At 53.3% G+C, this 23,191-nt stretch overlaps 1 protein-coding gene and 1 pseudogene across 9 annotated transcripts in view; both read right to left on the bottom strand.

Annotated features, from left to right (window-relative positions):
* The window catches only part of DAB2IP (DAB2 interacting protein), a 187,878-nt gene that overhangs the window by 32,082 nt on the left and 132,605 nt on the right, over positions 1 to 23,191 (bottom strand). The window contains exon 1 of one of the 9 annotated variants that reach the window (XM_012771767.2): positions 14,680 to 15,336. The exons of 7 other annotated variants lie outside the window; for them this stretch is intronic. In XM_012771767.2, coding sequence (XP_012627221.1) covers positions 14,680 to 14,864 — 185 coding nt within the window. In that variant the 5' untranslated portion in view covers positions 14,865 to 15,336. One more of the 9 variants, XM_012771770.3, reaches the window with a different exon arrangement.
* Positions 2,696 to 2,806, bottom strand: LOC142874613 (uncharacterized; annotated as a pseudogene).

Below are 23,191 nucleotides of genomic sequence, written 5' to 3'. Positions count from 1 at the left end.
CACCTTCCCCTTGTCCTGTCCAACCTTCAACACCCAGTATCAGTGCCCCTTCTTCCATGAAGCCTTCCCAGATTCCCTGAGCAGGCAGCAACATTCATTAGACTGGGTTGGAAAGGCCTGTCACAGAACTGTCTCCTTGCCAGGCAGGGGGCTCCTACTAGGTCTGGCTCAGCTCCAAGATTCAGAGCCTCAGAGTTCCTGGACCAATACCCTGGTACCCCAGCAGTCAGGGTCAGCTAAGCCTGCAGTGGGCAAGAAGTCAGCTGGGATGAGGACAGTTTTCCCTGAGCCCACAAACCCAGTCGATCACATGGCAGTTCCCTTGGAGATGGGACAAAGAGGTCCCAAGGGTGGGTTGTCAGGGCAGCTGCCTGTTCAAGGCCAATTCCCAAGAACATCACTTGATGTTCACCCCAGAATCTCTGGGAAATGTCCCTGCTCTTGCTTTGTCCAAGTATAGGGACCTCCCTCCATCTCTCAAGGCCAGGGGGCTTATCCTACCCTCTGGCTGTACCCTGCCCCCCCCCCAGCCCCAGCCCTCTCTGACATCTTTCCAAACACGGCAGATTCTCTAGTCCCAGGGACTAGAGGCCCTGGGTCTCATGCCCTTCCCTTCTCAAACTGGGTCTTTATCTATACCCTCCATGCATGGGAGCCTCACACCTCCCAAGAAGTGGGTGAAGCCATGATTCCCAAGTCACACATGGGATAGCCAAGGGCCCAGGTAGAGAGAGCCACCCTGGACTCCCCTGCTATGGAGAGCTATTTGGCCTGGAGGGCAGTGGGGAATGGGTGTCTCCCTGGCCTTCTCCTGTCTAGACCACAGCAGCATCCTCCACCAGCATGTCCCTCTCCCCAGCACAGCCTCACTCCTGTTCCTCCTCTCTACCCGCACAGCCTATAGGATAATCAAGTCCCAAAAACCTCGATCTGGTGTCAAGCCCTTCCTGATGCCACCCACACTACGCCCTAGCAAGCGAGCTGGACTCCTCTCCAGCTGTTCCACAACTCAGCCACAAACTCCCACCCTCAGGGGGGCCTGTGCCCTGTTGTTTCTTGAGCCCATTCTACCTTCCCTCCACTTCTCTGCTAAACAAAGTCCTTCCTTGTCAGTTTTCATAGCCCAGCCCAACACTGTGATGCTGTCCCTGATCTCTCCAGACAGACAGCACACTGTGCCGCCGAGTCCCACCCCATGCCACAACTGCCCACCTGTCTCCTTTAATTCTAATTACAGCCCTGTCAGGACTGTGCCTCAGAAAGGCGAGGTGGGCCGGGCGTGGTGGCTCATGCCTGTAATCCTAGCACTCTGGGAGGCCGAGGCGGGTGGATTGCTTGAGGTCACGAGTTCGAAACCAGCCTGAGCAAGAGTGAGACCCTGTCTCTACTATAAATAGGAAGAAATTAATTGGCCAACTAATATATACAGAACACATTAGCTGGGCATGGCGGCACATGCCTGTAGTCCCAGCTACTTGGGAGGCTGAGGCAGGAGGATCACTAGAGCCCAGGAGTTTGAGGTTGCTGTGAGCTAGGCTGACGCCATGGCACTCACTCTAGCCTGGGCAACAAAGTGAGACTTTGTCTCAAAAAAGAAAAAAGAAAGAAGAAAGGTGAGGTGACTTTCCCAAGTGAGATCTGAACCCAGTTCAGTGGTGTCCAAGACTAACTGCACTAGCACAAGCCATGGCCTATGCCTGGCCTTTCAATCGTCCCAGAGGTGGCCTACGGCAGCAGGGCAGGGCAAGGTCCACAGCCAGCTGACCTGCTCGCTGGGACTCACTCATTCCAGGTACGGAAGAAAGGGCAGGGGGCTGCTGGGGTAAGGTGGCCCCTCCCCAGGGCCGTGGGCACAGCAGGGATGGCTGCCTCGGGAGACAGAGCCAGGCCCCAACAGCAGCTCATTGTGAGGGCCTAGAGCAGAACAAGGGGACATTGTCCTGGCTCCTCTGCACAGCCTTATCTGATAGCCTTCCAGCCAACCCACAAGCTGTTTTTATCTCTGGTTGGTTTTTCTCTTAAAAGGTTAGTGACAGAAGTTCAGCAAATTCTCCATTATTTCAAGGAGGGAAGGGACCAAAAAACAAAACTTACGATAATTAAAAAGCCCTACTTGAAGGCCGGGCGCGGTGGCTCACACTTGTAATCCTAGCACTCTGGGAGGCCGAGGCGGGCGGATTGCTCAAGGTCAGGAGTTCAAAACCAGCCTGAGCGAGACCCCGTCTCTACTATAAAAATAGAAAGAAATCAATTGGCCAACTAATATATATATATAAAAAATTAGCCGGGCATGGTGGCTCGTGCCTGTAGTCCCAGCAACTCGGGAGGCTGAGGCAGTAGGATTGCTTGAGCCCAGGAGTTTGAGGTTGCTGTGAGCTAGGCTGACGCCACGGCACTCACACTAGCCTAGGCAAGAAAGCGAGACTCTGTCTCAAAAAAAAAACAAAACAAAAAAAACAAACAAACAAAAAAAAAGCCCTACTTGACACAGGAGGATGTTCCTAGCTATTGGTGCAGTGAGTTGAGAGGAAAATTATTTACCTGAGAAAGTTAAGGGGCTCGGAGTCACCCTCCAAATCTCAAAGGTACAGGGGGAGCTGGCCCTGTGTGGCCCCAAAGGGCACAGCTGGGAGCAGGAGAGGCCAATTCCAGCTCAGTCACTGCTGCCCCAGATGGGCCAGGCTCGTCTGGTTTTAGAGAGTGGGTACCCAGTCTCTGGAGGGGTGCAAACAGGAGCTAGGAGACCCCTTTAAACTGATAAGAACAGATACTACACTTGATCTTAGCCAAAAGACTGAGAAGTGTTAGGAAAACCCATGAAAACATGCTGTGGAAGGCCTGCCTGGCTGCTAGGGGGTCGAAGGCAGTGGAAAGGCAGGCAGTGCACCCAGGCAGGCAGCAGAGTGAGCCCCAGGAGGAAACACACATGTGCGTGAGTACACAATACAGAAATGCCACTGTGGCAGGGAACAGGCAAGAGGACAGAGGGCCCAGTGTCAAGGGTGCCCAGCTGTAGGAGCAAATCTAGTCTCTGTTCCTGTGAAACACACAACTTTAAGTACCTTAAGTCAATCAACCTTCTAGGCCTCAGTTTCCCCATCAGCAAGTGGGGATGATGACACACCTTCCTCACAAGGTTGCTCTCAGGATCAAATGAGATAGTGCAAGTGAGATGCTCAGGAGAGTGGGGTAGGTGCCACCATCTACCATCAGTCACTGGTGACTGTCCATTCCTCGGCCATCCTATTCACCCACCTCATTGCCAGGCACCACGTTAGGACCTGGGGATACGGCCTTGAACAGCGCCGATGAACCAAGTACACCCTGTTATCAAGCTGACATTTCCAGGATAGGTTACTCTTCTGACGTATAGACTTCCCAGGCTGTTCCCTGTCCCCTTCCCCTGATGACTCAAATTCCTTACTTTCTCTATGCCTCAGTTTTCCCAATCTGTAAAATGGGGACCAACCACATCTGCCCAAATTCTCTGGGATGCCTCAAACTTTTTTTAAAAAGCCCTTAATTTCCTAAAGTGAAATGAAAGGAGAAGAGAATAGGGCAGGGGGAAGAACTTTGGCCCCTTTGCCTATGACACCTGAGCACAGCAGTCCCCACACCCAGTATTCAACCCATACTCTTGTGTGGTCCCATGCCACACAGTCCACTGCCCCAACCAGGCCTGGAAAGGGGAGAAATCCTGGAGAAGGTTTGTCGCATAGAATCGGTGCCCACCTGAAGGCGGTGGAACCTGCTAGTTCTGGAGCAAACTCTCCAGGCCCTAATCAGGTCAGAACACGCCAACCATGCTTCTGCCCATCCTAGCCAGGCAGGCCCAAGGAGCTGTGCTGGAACTCTCTGCCCACACTGGAAGGAGACAGAGTCTGGACACAGTCCTGGAGCAGAGCGGGAGGTGGTGCTGATGTGCTGGGAACCGAACGGCAGCACATCAACCGGGCAGTACCCAGTCTGTGAAGCCCAGCAGAGCCAGCTCTCCCCAGGCCCAGCCTTGCCCTGCTGGCCTGGGAACTGGCTGCTGAGAAGGCCAGCATGCACTCCTGGCCCAGCTGGGGTCCCAGGGGGGTGGAAAAGAATGCAGCCGCCTGGTGGCCCCCAGAGCCCTGGGGAGACAGTCTGTCCTAAAAAGGCAGGGAGGTTGGCCCCACTGCCTGGGAAGGCTTCTGGGAATGTCAGGGCCAGGGCATGGTTCCTCTCAGCCCAGGGTACTCTCAGGACAAGGCAAAGGCCAAGGGCAGGTCCTAGCAGAGTCGTCAGGAACTAGTGTGATGCCCCCTACACAGTGAACCCTGGGCTGGGAGGCAGGGAGTCACAGGGACTCCTACCCTCACTCTACCCCTGGAAGCCTGTGTTTCCCCCCATACCGCAGGGCTGAGCAGGCAAAGAGGAGGGTCCACACCCTGGCAACCAAAACAGGAGGATGGGGTAGCTTATTACTTGCTCTGGCTACAGTGCAGCCTGGCCCCTTGTGGTGCCCAACATACATTGACCAAATGAACAACACTGTGGTAGCCGGGACTCAACAGCCACTTACTAAGCACCTACGATGTGCCCAGCTACATGATCGATATTCTTACCAAAGTAGACACATCATCTCATGGTGCAAAGGCAGCAGCCCTAGGGGAGAGGGAGAGCAGGAACTCCAACTCAGCTGTGCTGAGCCCCGGCTTGCGGGGCGACCTTTCCCAGACACACCTCCAGTCAATCCAAAGGGTTCCATGAAGGAAGCTTTAGAACACACTTGATCTTACTAAAGTGGAAACTAAGCCTTGGAGAGAGGGAGTGACCTGGCCAGGTCACATGGTCCAAAAGTGAAAGCCGGGGTCCTAATGGCCTGACTACCCTCTGTTGGACAGTCCTCGCACCTATCTTGTACTGGGCCCGTCCTGGAGGCCAGGCATCCAATCAGCCTAATGCCTCAGCAACAGACTGTCCCTCTTACCATGGGAGTACTGGATTCCTATCTTGGCTCTACCCTTAATCTGCCTGTGACCTTGGGCCTACCCCTCGTTCCTTAGACCCTGACCCTGAACAAGTTCCCTTCCTTCTTTAGGTGCTGTTTCTTCACATGTTGAGCTACTTCAGAGACAGCCATAAAGCCCCCATGCCAACACCCTGTAACACAAGGAACCCTACGCTCTCACAGCCCCTACGTCACTACTGCTAGCAGGAAGGAAAGTGCAGGATGCAAGGGGTGCTGGTGCTGAGTCCTCAACAGGGGAGGCGCCTTCAGCATCTGCCAGACCCACCCTGCCCTTTCCAGTATAAATGTACAGGCCTAATGGAGTTTTCAAAAAACATTTGTGAGCACATTTACTTTTCCACATCTTATTTCTTTTTAGTGGGGAGGAGGGGGTGCAGAGAGAAAAGAAACAAAAAACTTTCCATCTAATACCCCAAGTCATTCTGCAGCCTGAATAATTTTGGGTTTTTAATCAATAGCTGTCAGACTTGTCAAATTACTTTGGGGACCACAAAGCAGTTTTTAAACATTCATAAACCTCAGTAGAACAGCGAAGTGCCCTGAATTTTAAAAGAAGAGAATCTAAGGAACTCTCATTGACTAGGATGAGATGTGGGCAAATCGAAAGTGAGCCGCGGGCTTCTGAACAGGAACAACTCTGGGGCCCCTCCCTAGTCTCCAGAAAAAACATTTAGGGAGGTGACAGCCCCTCCCCTCCTCAGCCCAAGAAAAGAAGCAAATTCTTCTGTAGAGCCTCCGGCACCCCTGCTCCACCCCCAGCCACACCTGCAGCAGCCCGGTGCTCCCAGACTACTACCCTCGGGTGCTCTGTGCTCTCAGACTCTCGTGCCTACCGCCTGGCCCCCAACTTCTCCACTGGGACCACTCAGAGAATGTTTCAAGGCCCTGGCCCAGGCGTTCCCCCATTCAGCTAAGTCTGAAGCCGTCTCCTCACATGTGAACACACCATCTGACCGATCACACCAATGTGGGACTGATTCCCCCACTCCCACCAGGGATCATAAATATTCAAGTGGATAATGACAATGAAACAAAAACAATGAATCAGCTGAAAACCAAGTATTTTCCGTCCCCAGGAAGTGGCTTCCTTTCCGGCTTATCTAACTCCTTCCAGTTCTCCACCTCCAGGAAGCCCTCCTTGGCTCATGCCAGCCCCTCCACAGAATGTCAGAGGAGAGGCAGTATCTTCTCCCATCTCATCTCCCTCACCCAAGATCTGGGCGCCCTGCCATGTGGCCTCCAGAGATGGTCCAGGCCTTTCATGTCAGGGTGACAGTGTGATCTACGGACTGTCTTCCTCCCCCATCGCTGCGGACCAGGCCCTGCCTGAACCAAGGACCAGCCACTTGTCGCACTGCTCCAGCTCCTGGCACTGTGCTGGCTGAATGTGGTAAGGAGGTGTCCTTCCTTAAACACACACACAAACAAAACTCTGTGACCTTGGTCAAATTAATCAACCTGTGTGCCTCTGTTTTCTCATCTGTAAAATGGGGATGATACCACCTTTGACTGTAGGGGTTGACTGACCAGCAGTGAGCTCTCCACACACAGGTCCTTGATCAGCCTTGGCTGCCCCCTGCCCCGCCCAGGCTGTGCTGAGACTGCCTTTCCCTGGGCACTCTGTCCCCTCCCCCAGTGCTTCTCTGCATGCTCCTGGCTTCTCCCTGGGCCAGGGACATTTCCAAGATCCTTCCCTCGCCCTGTGTCGCCAGCAGATTCTCCCTGGCTCTCCCCATAGCTGAACTCTCAAAAAGCCTCTCTGCCAAACCACCCCTGCCCCGAGAGCAGGCCACTCAAAGACCCCCACTGAAGAAGAGAAAGACACAAATGCTGGGACTCAACTCCAGCCCCGATGCTCATCTCCAGCTTAGCTATCTTGTCCATTCCAGCCATCACGTGGGACATAGAAGCTTTGCCACCACTCAGGGCCTCCTCCTTGTTAGCAGTCTGACCTCAGAAAGACAAAGCAGCAAGATGTGAAGGGAAGGGGTGCTGAACCAGGGGGCTTGGCCCTCACGGGCCTCTCCTGCACCTCCCCTGTCAGATGGGCTGCCCTCACCTCCCACAACAGCTCGCTGAGATTCGTTTCGCTAACATCCCCCACTCCTGGGCTGAGTTAATCCAGCTGCCCCTATATAATTACTGAGCACCTCCAGGGGGCCGTGGGCTGAACCCTGGCTGCCCCTCCCTCCCAAAGCCTGAGGTCCCCATGGGGCATCAGAGCTGCTGCCTCTCAGACTGTAACTAGGAGGTGACAGCTAGCAGCGTTCAGCAGCATCGCAGCAGGAGAGGGTCGCTGCCAATAAGCCACAAGCTACCAGGGCACTGGCATAGGCAGAAACAGAGAAACAATTTCAGAGAAAACCTTGCATGTGGCTGCCGAGTTCCTCCTGCCCCTAGCGACCGTGCAAAGCCATCTGTGGCCCACAAGTACACCACCACCACACCACAGCTAGCACACCTGCAAGTGCAGACCCTCACGCAGCTAACTACAGTTAAGGAAACCGAGACTTGAGGATCTCAAGGGGCTTCCCCACGGCCAGATTTCTCCCACATTTCACACTGGCTGGCTCTACGTTACGCTGGCCCTGTCATTTGCCACCTGGCCCAAGCATTTCCAACTAAGAAAGCATGAACTTAAAATCCAGCTTCCAAGGTACCAATCCAGCCAGCCCCAGCTAGCTCGTCTCACCTGGCTGTCCACCTCTGCTCAAGGTGCAGCACTCCCGGCAGCTGAGCCCGCCTTATCCTCTATGCCTAGCTCTAAAGCTGTCACCACTTCCATGAAGCCATCCCAGAAGAACTGACAACTCCCTCCAAGGTTTGTCCCTATGCACCACACTCCAATATACAAGTGAGGTCAACAAGCTGGCCCAAGGTCACAGTTCACCGGCACAAGGGTGGGGCAGGATGCCTGGCGTCTGGGTTTCAACTCCAAACTCTTCACTGTCTGTCAGTGCCTCAGGTTTTCACCAAACCACAGAAACTGTGTGATCAAATGTATCAATTTTTCAGTAACTACAGCAAACCTGGATCGCCAGAACTGCACCAAGCCCTGCCTTTGTCACCTCCTGGGTGACCCTGTCTGGAACATGGTGAGAAGGACACCTACTGGTAGGCAGTCTTACCTGCCATAGACCAGACCGACAGGCACCAAGTCTTGGCTGTAACAAGCCAAACCCTTTGATTCTCCAGAAATGAGATGCTTCCCCAGTAGAGACTCTGCCATACCAAAGTGACTGGGCTTCTGACAATTGTTTCAAGTATTTAAGCTGGAGCCAAAACACACCCCTGGCCTAGACCCAGCCTTCCCAGTCTACCACCCCCTCCCACCCCTCCACCCCACCCAGGGGACCTGGGCCCCACAATCAGGGAGTGGACACAGGGAGAAGAAGGAGAATGAAAGAAAGTCCCACTGGGGGGCTGGGGCAGAGATGACATGGCCCCCAGACCTCAGTACAGCCCCACCCAGCCAGCCTAGTGTTGGGCGACTCAGCTCAAAGGCCAAGCTTCTCAGCTCAGAAAACTTTTCAGCAGTTCCTGGCATTTCCTGGTTCTCAACGACAGAGGCCAGCGGTGCCTGCGGAAAGGAGCAACTCACAACGGGTTCTCTCACTTTAAAAACTAAAAACAGCAACAGAACTCTTCTTGGTTTCCCACTTTTTGGCAGGACTATCCTAATTAGTTACTTCCACCTTCTTGGGCTGGTGGTGGATATCCACGCAGAGGAGCGGAGACACCACTCCTGGGTAGCCTGAGTCCCTCCCAGGATCAGGCACCTGTGACAGCCACTCTCTGCCAGTGCCCACTGCCGCCTAGCTCATCCAGGTCTCCCTGGGTCTGAGGCTGCCTTATTCTTTCCCTCTTTCCCAGGCTCCTTTGTTCCAACCTCTGCTCAGGCCACTCACCGTCCCTCAGCGCGGCCACCAGGCTTGCCCGGTTTGGGCCAGGGGAAGCCAAGGGCCAGCCAGCCGGGCCCACTGCCTCCCACTGGCCCGGCCAGGCCAGCCCTGCTCTGCTCCTAGACACACCACTCCAGCCCAGTCCGCTGGGACTAATCAGCCTCAGTTAAACAAAGGCTGCCTTCCAACTCTCCATAATGTGATTTTAAAGGGCCAGCGTCCCACTTGGACCTGCCAGGGACTTAAAGATACAGATCCATAGTTCTGTACAGGAAACAGGAAGGCAAAAAGTCAAAAAACAAAATCCTAAAAGTCATGATCAGATTAGAAGCCCAAGGCTTCTAAAGATAATTTTAGACAAAATGAACAACAGTAAAACTCCAAATTTTACCTGAAGAACCCTAAAACAAAAACAATGAGGCCAAATCTCAAGAGGAAGAGTAAGAATGGTGGCCCTCTTTGAAAACTCAGTCTGCGCTAGGCACAGCACTTAGCACTTTATAGCAGTGTCTCCTTATTCCTTGCAACTCCAGGAGACAGGCGCTCCACTGCCCCACCTTCAGGATGAGGAAGCTGAGGTCCAGCAGAGGCTCCGCAGCTCCCCAGGGTTTCACAGCAGGTCACCCATACGAAGTCCACCAAGGTCCCATCCTTTTTCCCCACCTGCTCCCTCCCTAGAGGTTCAGCTTTGCCAACCCTAACGCCAGCCCCACCTGCTCCACTCCCCAGCACTTTTCCTTCAGGAGGGAAAAGAAGGGGGTGAGGAGGAGGAGTCATCTAGCACAGGGGCCCAGCCTCGGGGGTTTCAGCTTGAGCCTCAAAACCCTGTGAAGTCGGTTCTTCCCTTTCCTCCATCTTCCAGAGGAGCAGACTGGAAATCATGGCTTCTCACACAACATGGAAGGAGACAGACAAATGCTAGGGAAAGCGAGGGCAGAGAAAAAGGAAGGAGCAGAAGGGAGGATAAGGGGGAAGAGGCGGGTGTGCCAGCCTGCAGGGGTGGGGGCACCGCACCCCCCGGCCCTCAGTCCCTTCCCAAACATACTGTATGGCCAGAGGCAGATGAGGGGAACTGAGGCAGGAGGGAGAAACCATCCTTCCAAGCCCAGGGTTCAGGTAAGCTGGCCAAGACCCCCCTCCACGGTCCAGAGGAACGGGGGCTCTCCTGGGTCCCCTAGGCTCCAAGGGTGGGCAGTGCCTGCTCAGCTGCTGGAACAGGAGCGGGAAGGAGACGAAGGAAGGAGAGACTTGATTGCACCTCAGTATTTGGGCTAAGAAGTCCTCCAACAATGGTGGGCCTTCCTAGCCCCTGGAGTGGCCGGCACATACTAGGTGCTGTGCGACTGTCCTCTATCAGAAAATCCAAGGCCAGGTGTAGTTCTCAGGCCAAACTCTACAGGGGCCATGTCGTTCAAGGATTTGGCGTCCTCATTCTGTTTCTACAGAGCCTAGAAGTCAATCCAGTTTGAGGCTGTGTCGCCTGATGGTTAAGAACACAAGCTCTGGAGCCAGACTGAGTTCAAATCTGGACTGTGCCATTTGCAACCTATGTGGTCTTGGACAAGTCAAGTCATGTCTCTGGGCCTCCCTCAGTTTCCTCTACTGTAAAATGGGCACAACAATAACAAGAGTATTAATATTTCCCTCACAGGAATGCAAGGAGGATAAAGAACAAAGCCTGGCTCAGAGTGAGCACCTAACAAAAGCCAGTCTTCTGTCCCAGGATGTGGTAGGAGGCACAAAATAGGAAACTAGCTTCCTGGGCAGTGACCTGGGAGAGTCATTTTTTCTTTGGGTCGCAGTTTCTTTCTGTGAAAGGACCCTCAGTGACTACCAGGCAGGATTACCCTCTGCCACCTCTCAAATGCCTGCCCTTCCTCAGAAGGAGCCAGGCCAGAAGGTGATAGAGCTTGAGAAAGGCTGGGCTCTGGGCCAAATCCTTTGAAGCCAGAAAACAGCCTGCCTCGGCCACCCACCCCAGGCTAAGTGAGGTCTGTTGGGTAGGAAGAGAAAAGCAGGGCCCCCACATGGGCCACAGGAGACGGCTTCCGCTTCACCTCTCCAGGTGGGCCCCACCCCGCCCTCAGCCTTCTTTGGGTCTCAGTCTACACCCACTCCTCAGATGTGGCCAAGGCATGCAGTCCAGGTGAGCTCGCTTTGGGGAGTTCGACATCAGCCATACACACCACCCACACACCCGCTGCGCCAACAGCCTCCCCGGGAGCCAGGTGCTCCCTCTGCCACAAGCATCCCAAGGCTTAGCCAGGTTCGAGGCCTGCTTCACCCTATCTTCCCGGCACCTAGTGCACCCAGTGTGTGTGCGGTGGGGTGCGCAGCATCAGAGAACACAGGTGGTCGGAGGCAGGAGGAATGCCCCATAGCTGTGTCCCATAGCCACAGCATGTGGCCACTATTCCTGAGAGGCAGTGGGAGGCCCAGGTGCCTTAAACCCCGCCACTGCCACCCCACCACAGGGCTCATCAGTCAGTAAGGGGAGGCCTGATTTGGGGGTTTTGCAGGCCCAGGTGACAGTTCTGATTGTGTTACTTAGCAACTGTGGAACTCTGGACAAGTACTTTTACTTTCCTGAGCCTCAGTTTCCTCACATATAAAATGAGGTAATACACCATCCCCTGCAGGTAACAGATGTAAAAACAAGGGTGAACCAGCTGAAGAAAAAGCATTTAACAAAGCAACTGAGAACCCAAAAGGCTCCAATATCTGAGTGCCATTCATTCAGCAGACACCGAGAACCCATCAGAGGTCCTTCACACCCTAGGTTGTCCCCAAGCCAAATACATTCTACACTCTCCCCAGAGCCAGCAAACCTTGGGGCGGTAAAGGTCCTGACCACCAAAATAGTCCATAAAAAATCTCAAACAGTGCTCACTTCGGCAGCACATATACAATAAAGTCTCAAACTTCTCCAGAAGCCAAACCCAGAAAGAAGCCTTCCAGAGAAATGCCACTAGTGTACAGAAGTCTTGCTCCGCTCCGGGAAAGACCCTTGGAGTAAGGATGCTCTCATTTGGAGACTGGGGCAAGGAAAGGGGCTGGCAGGGGGAGGACAGGGTCCACCCACACAGCAGGGTTTAGAAAAGTGAACACCAATCTGCTTCAGAAAATTCTGAAGCATACCCAAGGCTGGGATCTACTGGGCGAGCTAATGGTAAACCGAAGCCCCTGTACACCATAAGCCCTCCCTTTCTTGGCTTCCCAGACCAGCCCAGGCCCAGTCCTCACCACTGTCTCTGCCCACTGCTGCCACTGCCACCGCCTCCAGGGCACCAAAGGCCTTCCTGAGGCCAGGAGCCCATCACAGTTTCTGCCCTCTCCTCACCCCCTCCCTGAACACAGGACACCCCACTCTGGCTTTCCTCACAGCCGCTGCTCTCGCACCACCTTTTCTCCAGGTGTTGGCGTTCCTCAGGGCTCAGGTTTTGAAGGCACTCTTCCTCAGCAAAGCACTTTCCTTTGGTGATCTCATCACTCCCGTAGCTCTAAATACCTCCAGTGCTCACGACTCCAAATTTGTCTCTCCAGCACTCCCGTCTTCTGAGCTCCAGACTTGAGTATCTAACTGTTGGCCTGACATCTCCCCTTGGACACCTCACAGAACTTCCAGGCTGAATGTCCAGACTGGAGCGTGTCTTAGTGGCAATGCCAGGAATCCTCCCTTTCCCTCGCTTTTAAAATCTAATCCATCAGCAAATCCTGCTGCCACCCCCTCAGATATCCCTGGCACTCCTTTACTCCTCCTCCCTCTTCCCCAAGCAGCCACAGTCCAGACGGCACCCCACACTCTGCACATCCACTTCCCCCCACCTCCACCAGGACAGTCAGGGAACCCTTCAGGAATGCAAATCAAATTACTTAACTCCTGGTGTTAAAAGCTTTCAATTACTCCCCATAGCACTCAGATGAAATCAGCACTCAGAAGTGGGCAGGAATGGCCTACCTACCCTCTGACCTCATCCAACAATGCCCCTCCCCCAGCTTCTGCTTTCCTGCCTCAGGGCCTTTGTACTTGCTGCTCCCCAGGCTCACTCTCCCAACAGCTGGCTTCTGGCATCCTTTAGAACTTGATCCTTCCTGACTACTCAATCTATAACCAGTCCTGCCCTACCTCCATTACTCCCCAGTGAAACACTCTGCCTGTTTCCTTCAAAGCCCTTGCTCATTCAGCTAGCAAATATCAAGCACAAACTATATGCCAGGCACTATTTTAGTTATTGAAAATACAGGTGCTGAACAAAGCAGACAAAAGTCCCTGACTTACAGCCAGGCATAGCGGCTCATGCCTGTAATCCAAGCTCTTTGAGAGGCCAAGGCAGGATGATGGCTTAAGGTCAGGAGTTTGAGACCTGCCTGGGCAACATAGCAAGACCTCTTCTCTACAAAAAAAAATATGCAAAACTTAGCTGGGAGTGGTGGCTTGAGCCTGTAGTTCCAGCTATTTTGGAGGCTGAAGCCAGAGGATCACTTGAGCTCTGAGTTTGAGGTTGCCATGAGCTAGGACGACAGTGCTGTACTCCAGTGAGACCTTGCCTGGCCGGCGGGGGGTGGGGGGGTAGGAAGGATGGAAAATCCCTGACTTATATTTCAGAAGGGGAACTTCAGCCAATCTGGAATTACTTTGTTTCTCCACTTATTTAGTCTTATCTGTCTCGCCCACCAGAAGGTAAGGTCTGTTGTATTTCTGTATCCTAAGAGACTGTCTGGCATGGGGGAAGAGCTCAGTGAGTACTTACGGAAGGAATACAAAAAAACAAAGACCAGGTGGCCAAAGAACTAAACCCAGAGAGACACAAGAAATCTAGATTCAAGCCTTCAATGGCCTCTCCCTACCCCCAGGGCCCCAGGTGATAAGGAAGGCTTCAGCAACACCCCAGCCAGGTAGTCCCAGCCCTTTAGGGGAAAGACAGACACTGGGGGAAGTTTTGTTCAAGTGCTGCAGGCCTAAGCAATCAGGGAAGGCTTTTTGAAGAGGGGGGGATCTGAACAAGGCCACCCACACTCCCCTCCTAAATCTAGGGAGGTGGAAAACAAATTTGTGTTTTAGAGCTCTGATGTTCTTTGCTCTAGCAGGAAAAAAAGAAAAATCCTTTTACTTTTTATTAGTGTCTGGATCAATAAAAGTTTTAGGAGTAAAGCTTCTCTCCTGCAATACTAACCACGAGAGAGACAGACATGGATTATTAAATCTGTCTCAGAGAGGCAGCAACTCAACTGGGGTCACAGACGCACCCAGCAGCTTCCTCTTGGGCCCTCACTGGCTCTGTGGCAAGGAGTCAAGGCCACTTCCTCACAGCCTAGGTCAGCAGCTAGGCTCCTGGACACCCCCCTCCCAGGTGCCTCACAAACGTGCCTGCCTCTGCCTCCTCTATGCCACCTGTGCCCTAGGCCTTCTCCCCAGCCCCTCACCCACTCCCAGACTTGAAACTCCTGGAGGGCAGGGTGTGGTTCCCAGGAGAAGACAGCGAAGCAACCCCAGCCCCCACCTTCACTTTTCCTCCCAAGCCCCTGAGAGGGTCCCCCAAGTCCAGCTGTGAAGGGGCCTGGCTGAGCAGGCTGTTGACTTTTGCACCCCAGGGAGCCCTGCTCCCACTGCGGCTAGGGTTCTGGGCCAGGCCTCCTAGGAGGAACAGCCGCTCACCCTCCAGCCCCAACCTACTCCCATCAGAGACCTGGCTGACACCACACCTGGCTGGAGACCCACCCACCTGGGAGGAAATTTCCTATGCCCCCTTCCTCCCTCCAGCAGAGCCTCCCACGGACCTTTGTGGCAGAAGCGCAGGCCTCTCCGCTGATCTGGGTCTGGGTACCTGAGGCCTGGGTACCTGAGGCCTGGGGACCAGATCTGGCTTCCAGGGTTGGCCGGGTCTCCACTGAACAGCCCCTCCGGCCCAGCCTAGAATCTTGCCAAGGTTGTCACCGAGGAGTCCGAGGCCACAAAGGCCCATTCCTGAGGGTTTCGTGTGCCCAGGCCAGATCCAGGGGGCCTCTCAGCCAGGGCTGGCATCTAAGAGGTACAACCACCAGGGCTTCCCCTTCCTTCAAAGCAAATGCTGAATCTGTGTCTTCCCAGTTGAAATTTCAAAAATGGCTTAAAAAACACAGCAGTGACAACATTTAGAGATCTCTGGGTCCTCCAGGAAACAAGTGGAAAATTACAGTCTTCCATATAGGTAACCACATGGCACAACCTGCAGGTCCAAGAAATCTAGAAAAACTCCAGAAAGCAAACAACTGCTTTCACCTACCAGGGCGAAGCAGAAGGGGCGAGCCTCAGCCCAAAGGTCCCTTCCAGGCTCTTCCTCTAAGCTGCCGACTCCGCCCAGGGTCATATCCCGCCCCAAGTCCCGCCTCTGGGCCTTTGCACTTGCCATTCCCTCGGTTCTGCCAAAGGTTTCTCCTCTTTCAGTACTCAGATCAAAAGTTCCCTGGCAGAAGAGCCCTCCCCTAACTATCTAAAGTGGCAACTCCCACCCCCACCCCCACCCCCACCCCCACCCCCACGTAGTCGCCCTGCTTCATTTTCTTCATAGCACTGCTCTGAAGTCATCTTGTTTGTTTCTTTTACCCACCAAGAGGAGGTGAGGTCCAGGAGAACAGGGACCTGTTCACCCGGGTAAGCCTAGCACACCTTGAACCAGTGCCTGGCACAAAGTAGACACTCGATAGATGTACTGAATGAATAAATGCATTTTCTTGCTGGTCTGAGACTGTGTTAAGCTGGAGCGGGGGGTAACCAAAAGTCTTGGGGCGCACCAATGTCACCTCTCCCAGGCCCCGCAGGCGGAGCATTCCTGACTCTTACCAGGCAACGCCACGCCCCAAACTGTCCAGAGGCCGGAAGCAGCCAGCCCGCCCAGGCCCCGCGGCCCTCCCGGCCCGCCCCTATCCACAGCGGAGCGGAGCGGGGTCGACCCTTCCCAGGCCCAGCGGCGGTGACATTCCACCGCCAGCTGCCCCCAGCTGCAGCCACTTTCCGCTTGCTAACGCTGCTGTGCTCCCCAGCTCCCGGACAGCGTGTCCGAGAGGAAAGCACAGGCCCCGACCTCCGCCTAGGAAGCCTCCTCCCCACCTCTGCGCGAGCCTGTGACCCCAGCCACTCTCTTGCAGGCTGCACGGCTGCACAGCTGCCCGCCCCGCCACCCCCCACCCCCACCCCCACTCCCGCTGGCCACACCCCAGGTTCATCTGAAGCAAGCACTATCCCTCCCCTATATTTCCATTCAAACATTTTTATTATCTATCGATTTATATATTTATTTATTTACTCTAACCCTACCCCACAAACATTTTTAAAAGTGAACACAAACTGAGGTCCAGACAAGGCCAAGGGTTTGCCTACCAGTCACCTGGGCAGAAGGGCCCAAGCCCAGAAGAAGCAGGGCTCCGGTACTCCCCACCCTGAACTTGACAGCCTTCCCCTTGCTGGGGAGGGCACTAGACTGCCAGGCAGCAGTCCAGGGTTCAAGTTTCCACCCCAAGGTGGTTTTCTCTTCTGTAGGAAGCACCGGGCTGGCCAGCAGGGCAGAAGGAGGAGGTTCAGTGCAAGGAGGGAGGAGACACCTGGTGAGCAGCAGCAGCCCAGGTGCTCAGATGGGCCCAAAAGCCTGGGGGCAGACAGACCCCTGGGCCACCCCACCAGCTTGCCTGGAGATTCATCCTTGGATCACACTGGGCCCTCACTGAAATACAAATCCTTCTGGGAAGGGCACACCCAGCCAACCAAATATTTTTGCCTGGGGTTACTCCCTTTCCCATCCCACTAGAGAAGCCACAGCCCCAGTTTCCACTTACTGAGCCTCAACCACACACAAAGAGGCAGGGTATCATACCTCTTTCCCCTACAGCCACTACCCAGAGGGGCTAATCAAACTGCCTTCCCCAGGGTGCTGCTGCAGAGCTCCCTGATGCAATGGGCTTAAGGGCATCTGACCACGCAGCAATGTAAAAACAGGTGAACAGAAGTGCTGGGAGGGCAAGAGCCACGGCCAGGCTCCTACCCAGCTCCTTCCCTCTCTACCCTGAGGCATCACAGGCCCTAGGTCAGTCCATGGCAGTTGAAGTCTGCTCCAGTGCCAAGCACACAACTACTGAGCACCTACTAAGCAATAGGCTGTGCCAGGCCCCTACTGTATATGCAGAGACACAGGACTGTGAGGTTTTCCTGTGACCCCCAATCTGGAAGGTCCCTGACTCACTCCATCCCCTGCCAGGCCCTAGGCTCCTGGCTCAGTGCCATTCTGGGCACATGGGATCCTATACCACCCCATCTGCCCACATCTGCATCTGTTCCCCAAAGCCCAGAGAGCTCCCCTGCTCCCCTACTGCCTGCAAGGCTTCAAACCAGAAGTGCACTAACAGTGGTCCTGTCCCCCCTTCCTTCTCAGAGGTTTTCCCTACAAGCTTTCATCTCAGTTCATCCAATGTCTAAAATTTCCCAGCAGGGAAGTGTGAGGATATAGGCTCAGAGAGGTCCTAGGGCCAAAGAAACCCTTTTGGCCCCAGAGCATCCAAGGCAACAGGGAAGGAGGAAGCAGAGTGCATCTTCTGAGCACCACCTCCAAGCACCTCCTCTAGAAGACAATCTCCAAGACAGGCCTTCTCCCATTGATTTCGTGATCATGGCAACAAACAGGCAAGACAGGCACTGTGACCATTTTACAGACAAAATCAAGTCCAGAGAAGCTAAGTTACTCACACAACTTGACCTGACTACATCTAGAAGTAGGTGTGCCTCACCCCACACAATTATTTACACCTATTACTTGCCCTCTCTTGTTTTCTCCCCCAATTCTATTAATAATACTCCTTCCTCCTGGAAGCCTTCCTAAATTTCCCCCAGTCAGGAAGCCATCTACTGCTGATTGGTCCACAGAGTTCCAATATCTTGTTATAACAAAACAGGGCCCTATGACAGGCCTTTTATGCTGCATGACAACTGTCAAAGGACGGGGTCACAAGCACAAGAAATAAGCCTGCATGTGGGGGTCTGAAGATGTCCATCCCAAGTTGGGTGCCCACACTCACCAGTTGTCTAAACTTGAATAAGTCACTTCCCTCTGTAACCAATAAGCCTCAGCTCAGAAGTCAGCATAACCTCTTGCATGCTCCTTTCAGATTCATCTTTAAGATACAAAAGTACTAAATACCTAGTGACCATTCTTGGCCACATGTAACCGGGGGAATTTCAGAGGCTGCCCTGGTCCAGTCACTCCTGGTTCTAGCACATTCCATGACCCTGGCCATCCACAGAACAGGCCTCCCTGCCGCCTGCACACTCCTCCCCTTTCTACCAGTGCTAACCAGCCACAAGGCCCTCCTTTCCCCTCTTTCCCACACATGCCCTGCCCTGTCTCATGGCCACAGCCTTTTTTCCACTAGGCTCCCCTCCTGCCCCTATTTCTAATTTTCACTCACCTTTCCAACTGCTCCCACCAATGGCAGGCCTTCCCCCATGTCCCCAGGCACAGGAAAACACAATCTCCCTCTCTCTTCCCCAGTCCCCGCCCCGCCCCACCCCCACCCCCACCCCCACCGCCACTCCCACTCACTCACTGCCCTCTCCTGGGTCCTGCTGCCTGCTCTGTCAGGCGCCCCTTGCATTCCTCGAGGCATGGGATTCAATAAATGTGTCATGGACATATACACACCACCAGTCAGTCTTCTTCCCCAGAGCTCAGGGCCCTGATGTCTTCTTTCAGATCTGAAGATGTCCACCAATTAGGCTAGGCTCTCTGGGGAATCCTAGAACCCTCCTCCCTCAAAAAGCTTCCCATTTCCTGAAGTGACAAGAGTCAGCCCCAAGACTGTGAAGGAAGACTTCAAGGCAATGCTTGTTCACCCCATTGGGGAGAAATGTGCTCACATTCTGGGAGAGGAGACCTTCTTGTGACCATGGCTCTCTTCTTTCTAGACATAAAGCAGAGGACAGAAGCTCTTTCTGGAGGAGGGTGCTGCTGTAACCCATCGCCTGCCTCAGGATGAGTCTGTGGGACAGAACAGGTGCAGGGCAGGAGAGGGATGCCCTACAGAGGACAGTCAGCCCCTAGCCTGGCTGTGCACGGAAAAGGGCTTCTGAAGAGACCACTGCTGTACTCAGCTGAAGGTGAGAAAACAAACTTGGTATTAGACTGAGAGCCAACTCTGGAAGTAGTTTCAATATACCAGCTGTTAATTTATGTGAGCACATCTACGCTTGTGTGGCTTTATCATCACCAACAAACAACAAATGTGTCCTGGCACCTGTTATGTGCCAGGCCCAGTGCTAGGTATTTTACATATATTATCTCCTTTAATTCTCCAAAGAGCCATAAGCTGTGGGTATCTATGTTTCATCTTACTAAAAATTAAGTGGAAGCACAGAAAGATTGGAAAAGCTGCCCAAGGTCACACAGCTAGTTACTGGTGGGAGCTGGGATTCCAGGCCCCTCAACAATCTGGCCCCAGCCAGTCTTTCTGGTTTGAGCTGCCACCGTTCACCATTCTAGAGCCTCTGTCCTCTGTTCCCACCCCTCGAGCTCCCCACTCACCTTGTTTTGAGCTGTGTGGGTGGTTAATGTGCACTGTCAACCCACAGCCTCCCCACTCCCTTCCTCCTCTCCACCTACCCAATCTCTCCTGCTCAGACCCTCAGCTCCTGCCCATCTGGCTACCTCCAGCCCACCACCAGCCTGATCACGTCACCTCCATCTGCCAGGCCCCCAACCAGTGTCTTGTGATGACTTCAGCTGGCAGAGAATCCTGGAACCTTTCCCCCACAGTGATGTTGACACATGTTCACTCCCAAAATGTAATGTTTCCATCAAAACATTTAGTGGGAGTAAATTCCCACCCATGTGACACCTCCTCTGAAAAATATAGAGTAAATTTACTCAAACAAGCAGTGAGACGCGGTCAGCATTTCTCTTTCTTGGCTGTCACAGTGCCAAGTACTGGGCAACACCCAGCATGATGTGCCAGGGCCTAAATGTTACCAAGAGGCAAGGGAGAGAGGTGGTTACAGTTTATGAGCCAGTGACTGCTGGACCTACTGTACAATGTGCTGGGGTCAACCTGAGGTCAGTCCCCCTTATCCCTAAGTCCAGGCCTCTAGAGACTCCAGTGCACTCAGTGGGATCCCACCACAGAAGCCCTGTGCCCAGAAGCTTAGCTTCTGTGTTTCTGGTGAGGTCACCTACTGCCCAGTCCCCAAGTCCTGCCCCCCATCCCACTACAGTGGAGCCCAACCATCACCACACCATGTCTGTACCAGGCCCCAATGCCTAAGTTCACATACGTGCTTCCTGAAAGGTCAGGGAATTCAAACCTTCCTAAATGGTTTCCTTACCTACCCTCCAACCTTGAGACCAGTGACAATATCATAGGGGTGGCTTGGGAGGATCCTGTTCCACCCCTAGGTCCCACAACTGCCAAAATATGGGATCTAATGCTACCCACTACAACCTGGGTGCCTGGAGGTCAGCGGTTGCTACTCGGTCCCAGCCTGCCCCAGCCCCACCACTGGGCCATCTGGGATAACTGAGGCTGCAGCAGTCCATTCGTGGGGAAGGCCCAGCCCACTGCAGCAAGAAGATGGTGGAGATGACGGGAGGCCACTCCATCCCCACTCTCCATGTAACCTGACACCAATTCTGCAACAAGGCAGCATTTAGAACCACTGTGCCCCACTCCCTGTAAGTCCCTGCCTCAGGAGGGTGAAAGGGTGGCCTTTGAGTTGAATTCCCCCCATGTTTCCTGAGAGTCTGTCCCACACAGCCACCTTGCACAGCGCTGCCACGTCCAATACTAACTAACCTTCTCTCCACAACATTTGTCAGAGGGGGAGGGATCATTGTCCCAGGTTAAATAACCATTCCAAGGCCACACCACTAGGAAGAGAGTGACACCAGGAACTAAACAGGTGAATAAGATACATGGTCTACACTCAGGAAGTTGGTAGTTTAGTGGAGAGGGGAAGACACACACACACACACACACACACACACGGACCAAACAGAAATACATGTAACTGGCTGTGGGCCCAGTGGAAGCTATGAAGAGTGTACAGTGCAGGGCCTAGCCCGACAGGAGACTGATAAACTCAGGAACAACATTTCCAGCTTGGGAGCAGGGAATTGGGAAGGGTTTCATGGAGAGGAGGATGTCCCCAGTTTACCCTCCTTCTGAGATCTGTGTCCCCCACCAAGTTCTGTGCTGGCACACAGTACCCTTCCCATTTCAGGTGTGGGGTTAACCCTGCGCAGGCCACTGGCATACTGCATCACATTTGTACCAGGACAGTCCAGCCCTGAGAGGTCTGGCAAGTTATGCCTCATTTACAGATGTGGAATCAGAAGTGCAGGGCAGCTGAGTTCTTTGCTCCAACTCACATGGCTAGTAAGGTCCCAGTAGTGTCTGATTCTGAGGCTGCTTCTCCAGCAAGCTCTTAATTTGTCTGAGCCTTAGTTTCCTCATCTGCAGAAACTCTGCTGGAGAAGCACCTCCCCTACAGATGAGCGTTGGACATTGAATGTCTAATACATGAAGCCTGGGTCCCAGGAGGTAGTGACCACATGGTTCTAGAGCCTGAACCTACTCTGGCCTAGGCACTTGCTCCTACAGCCTGTTGGGTGAACAAGCAGAGGGTGACAGGTTTCACTCACTGGCTCCTTTCTTCCTGAGCCAGGCTTGCCGAGGAGTGGCCACCGATACGGAGGTATAATTGGCGAGCCTGGCAGCACAGAGCCCAGCAACAGACCCAGTGGGTGATGGTGTTACAGGGGAAACAGCTGAGCACAGCAAATACAGCCGCTGACCCAATTCAGTTCCATTCTGTCTTCGAGAAAATAATTGAGTTTAAATGAATAGGTTTCCCATGTCCCCTCCGGCCTTGGGAAGGATGGAGAGGGAGTGGGGGAGATAGGAACCGTTCCGCAGGCTTACTGTTGGTTATTTTTGAGTCATTAGGCCTGTGAAAGGTTTCTTTCTTTCCTTGGCAGCCAGCGGGGTTGGACGTGGCTGGAAGGCAGTGAGGTGGAGTGAGAACCTCGTAGGGTGGACTATGAGGATGGAACAGCTTTGTGGAGTGGCCTATTCAGTCCCCTCTGGGCCCCAGGCTCCTGATCTGCAGAATGGGAACATTACCACACCTCCACACATCCTCCCAGGGTTGCGGGAGTAGCTAATTAGAGCCTTCCAGAGTAAAGGAGTCCGGAGTGAACGGAAGTGACCAGTCTTTGCCCTACAGGAACATAGGCCCACTGTTGCCAAATCTGTTTAAGAGAAGCCAGAAATCTAGATTTTCAGTGAATTTAAGATGAATGTTTTAGGAGTGTTTAAGTGTTGGTAACCAAGTTTAAACAAACAAAACGATAAAACCTTTCTACCCCAGCAGATCAAATGAAACCTGTCTGTGGGCTACATCCGGCCACCAGCCACCCATTGCTATCTCTGATTAATGAGAACGTATGCAAAACAATTTATTACATGCTAGTGTCCTCCCACCTGTTTACTGCCTCATAATTTTCTTTGGCCAAGAGGCCAGGCCTAGCCCCGTTTGAGTAGGAGAGGTGAGGGACACCCTCCCCTCAAGGCCAGATGCCTTCAAGACTTCAGGGGAGAACACCGAAGGGCTGTTGCCCTCCACCCCTCATTGCAGGAAGGCAGGTGGGCCTGCTGGGCCTGGTTTTGCCCTACAAGTTAGAGGTAAACCTTGGGCTTGCTTATCTCCTGCCCAGCCCCAACTCCCTCCTAGGGTCTCAGCTTCCTCTTCAGCAAAATGAGGGTTTCTGAGAGGACCAAATGAGAAGGAGAAAGCTTAGAGATAAAAGGCAAGGATGTGTGTTCAAGTGTCCATAGAAAAGTACAGCAACAGAGCAGAAAGAGCCTGTGAGCTGGCAATTCCCCCTTGGCTCCTACCTGTGTGGGCCCGGGCAAGTTACCTAACCTCTCTGTACCTTGGTTCCACCCTCTGTACACAGGAGATAAGCATCTTTGTGAAGATTAAATGAGATGATGACTGTCAAGTACCTGGTAGGATGCCTGGCACATAGCAAGGGTCTAAAAAATGATAGGCGTTATTATTATTGTTATTGTTATTATTGTTATCTCTAGTGAAAAGCATGCCAGAGAATTCTGATTGGGTGATTACAATAGTGTAACACAACCGGGCAAACTTGTTGTTAACAGATGAGGCCAACTATAATTAGCACAATCATTACATATGCAAATGTGCTGCTTAAATGCTGGAGAAGGGTATTCTTTGAAGTATGTTTAAATAACCCCTTTCCCCTAGCTG

Source organism: Microcebus murinus, chromosome 12, assembly GCF_040939455.1.
Source record: "Microcebus murinus isolate Inina chromosome 12, M.murinus_Inina_mat1.0, whole genome shotgun sequence".
NCBI classification, from domain to species: domain Eukaryota; kingdom Metazoa; phylum Chordata; class Mammalia; order Primates; family Cheirogaleidae; genus Microcebus; species Microcebus murinus.
The sequence above is the reverse complement of the archived record's forward strand: the minus strand, read 5'-3'. Positions and strand labels throughout refer to the sequence as shown.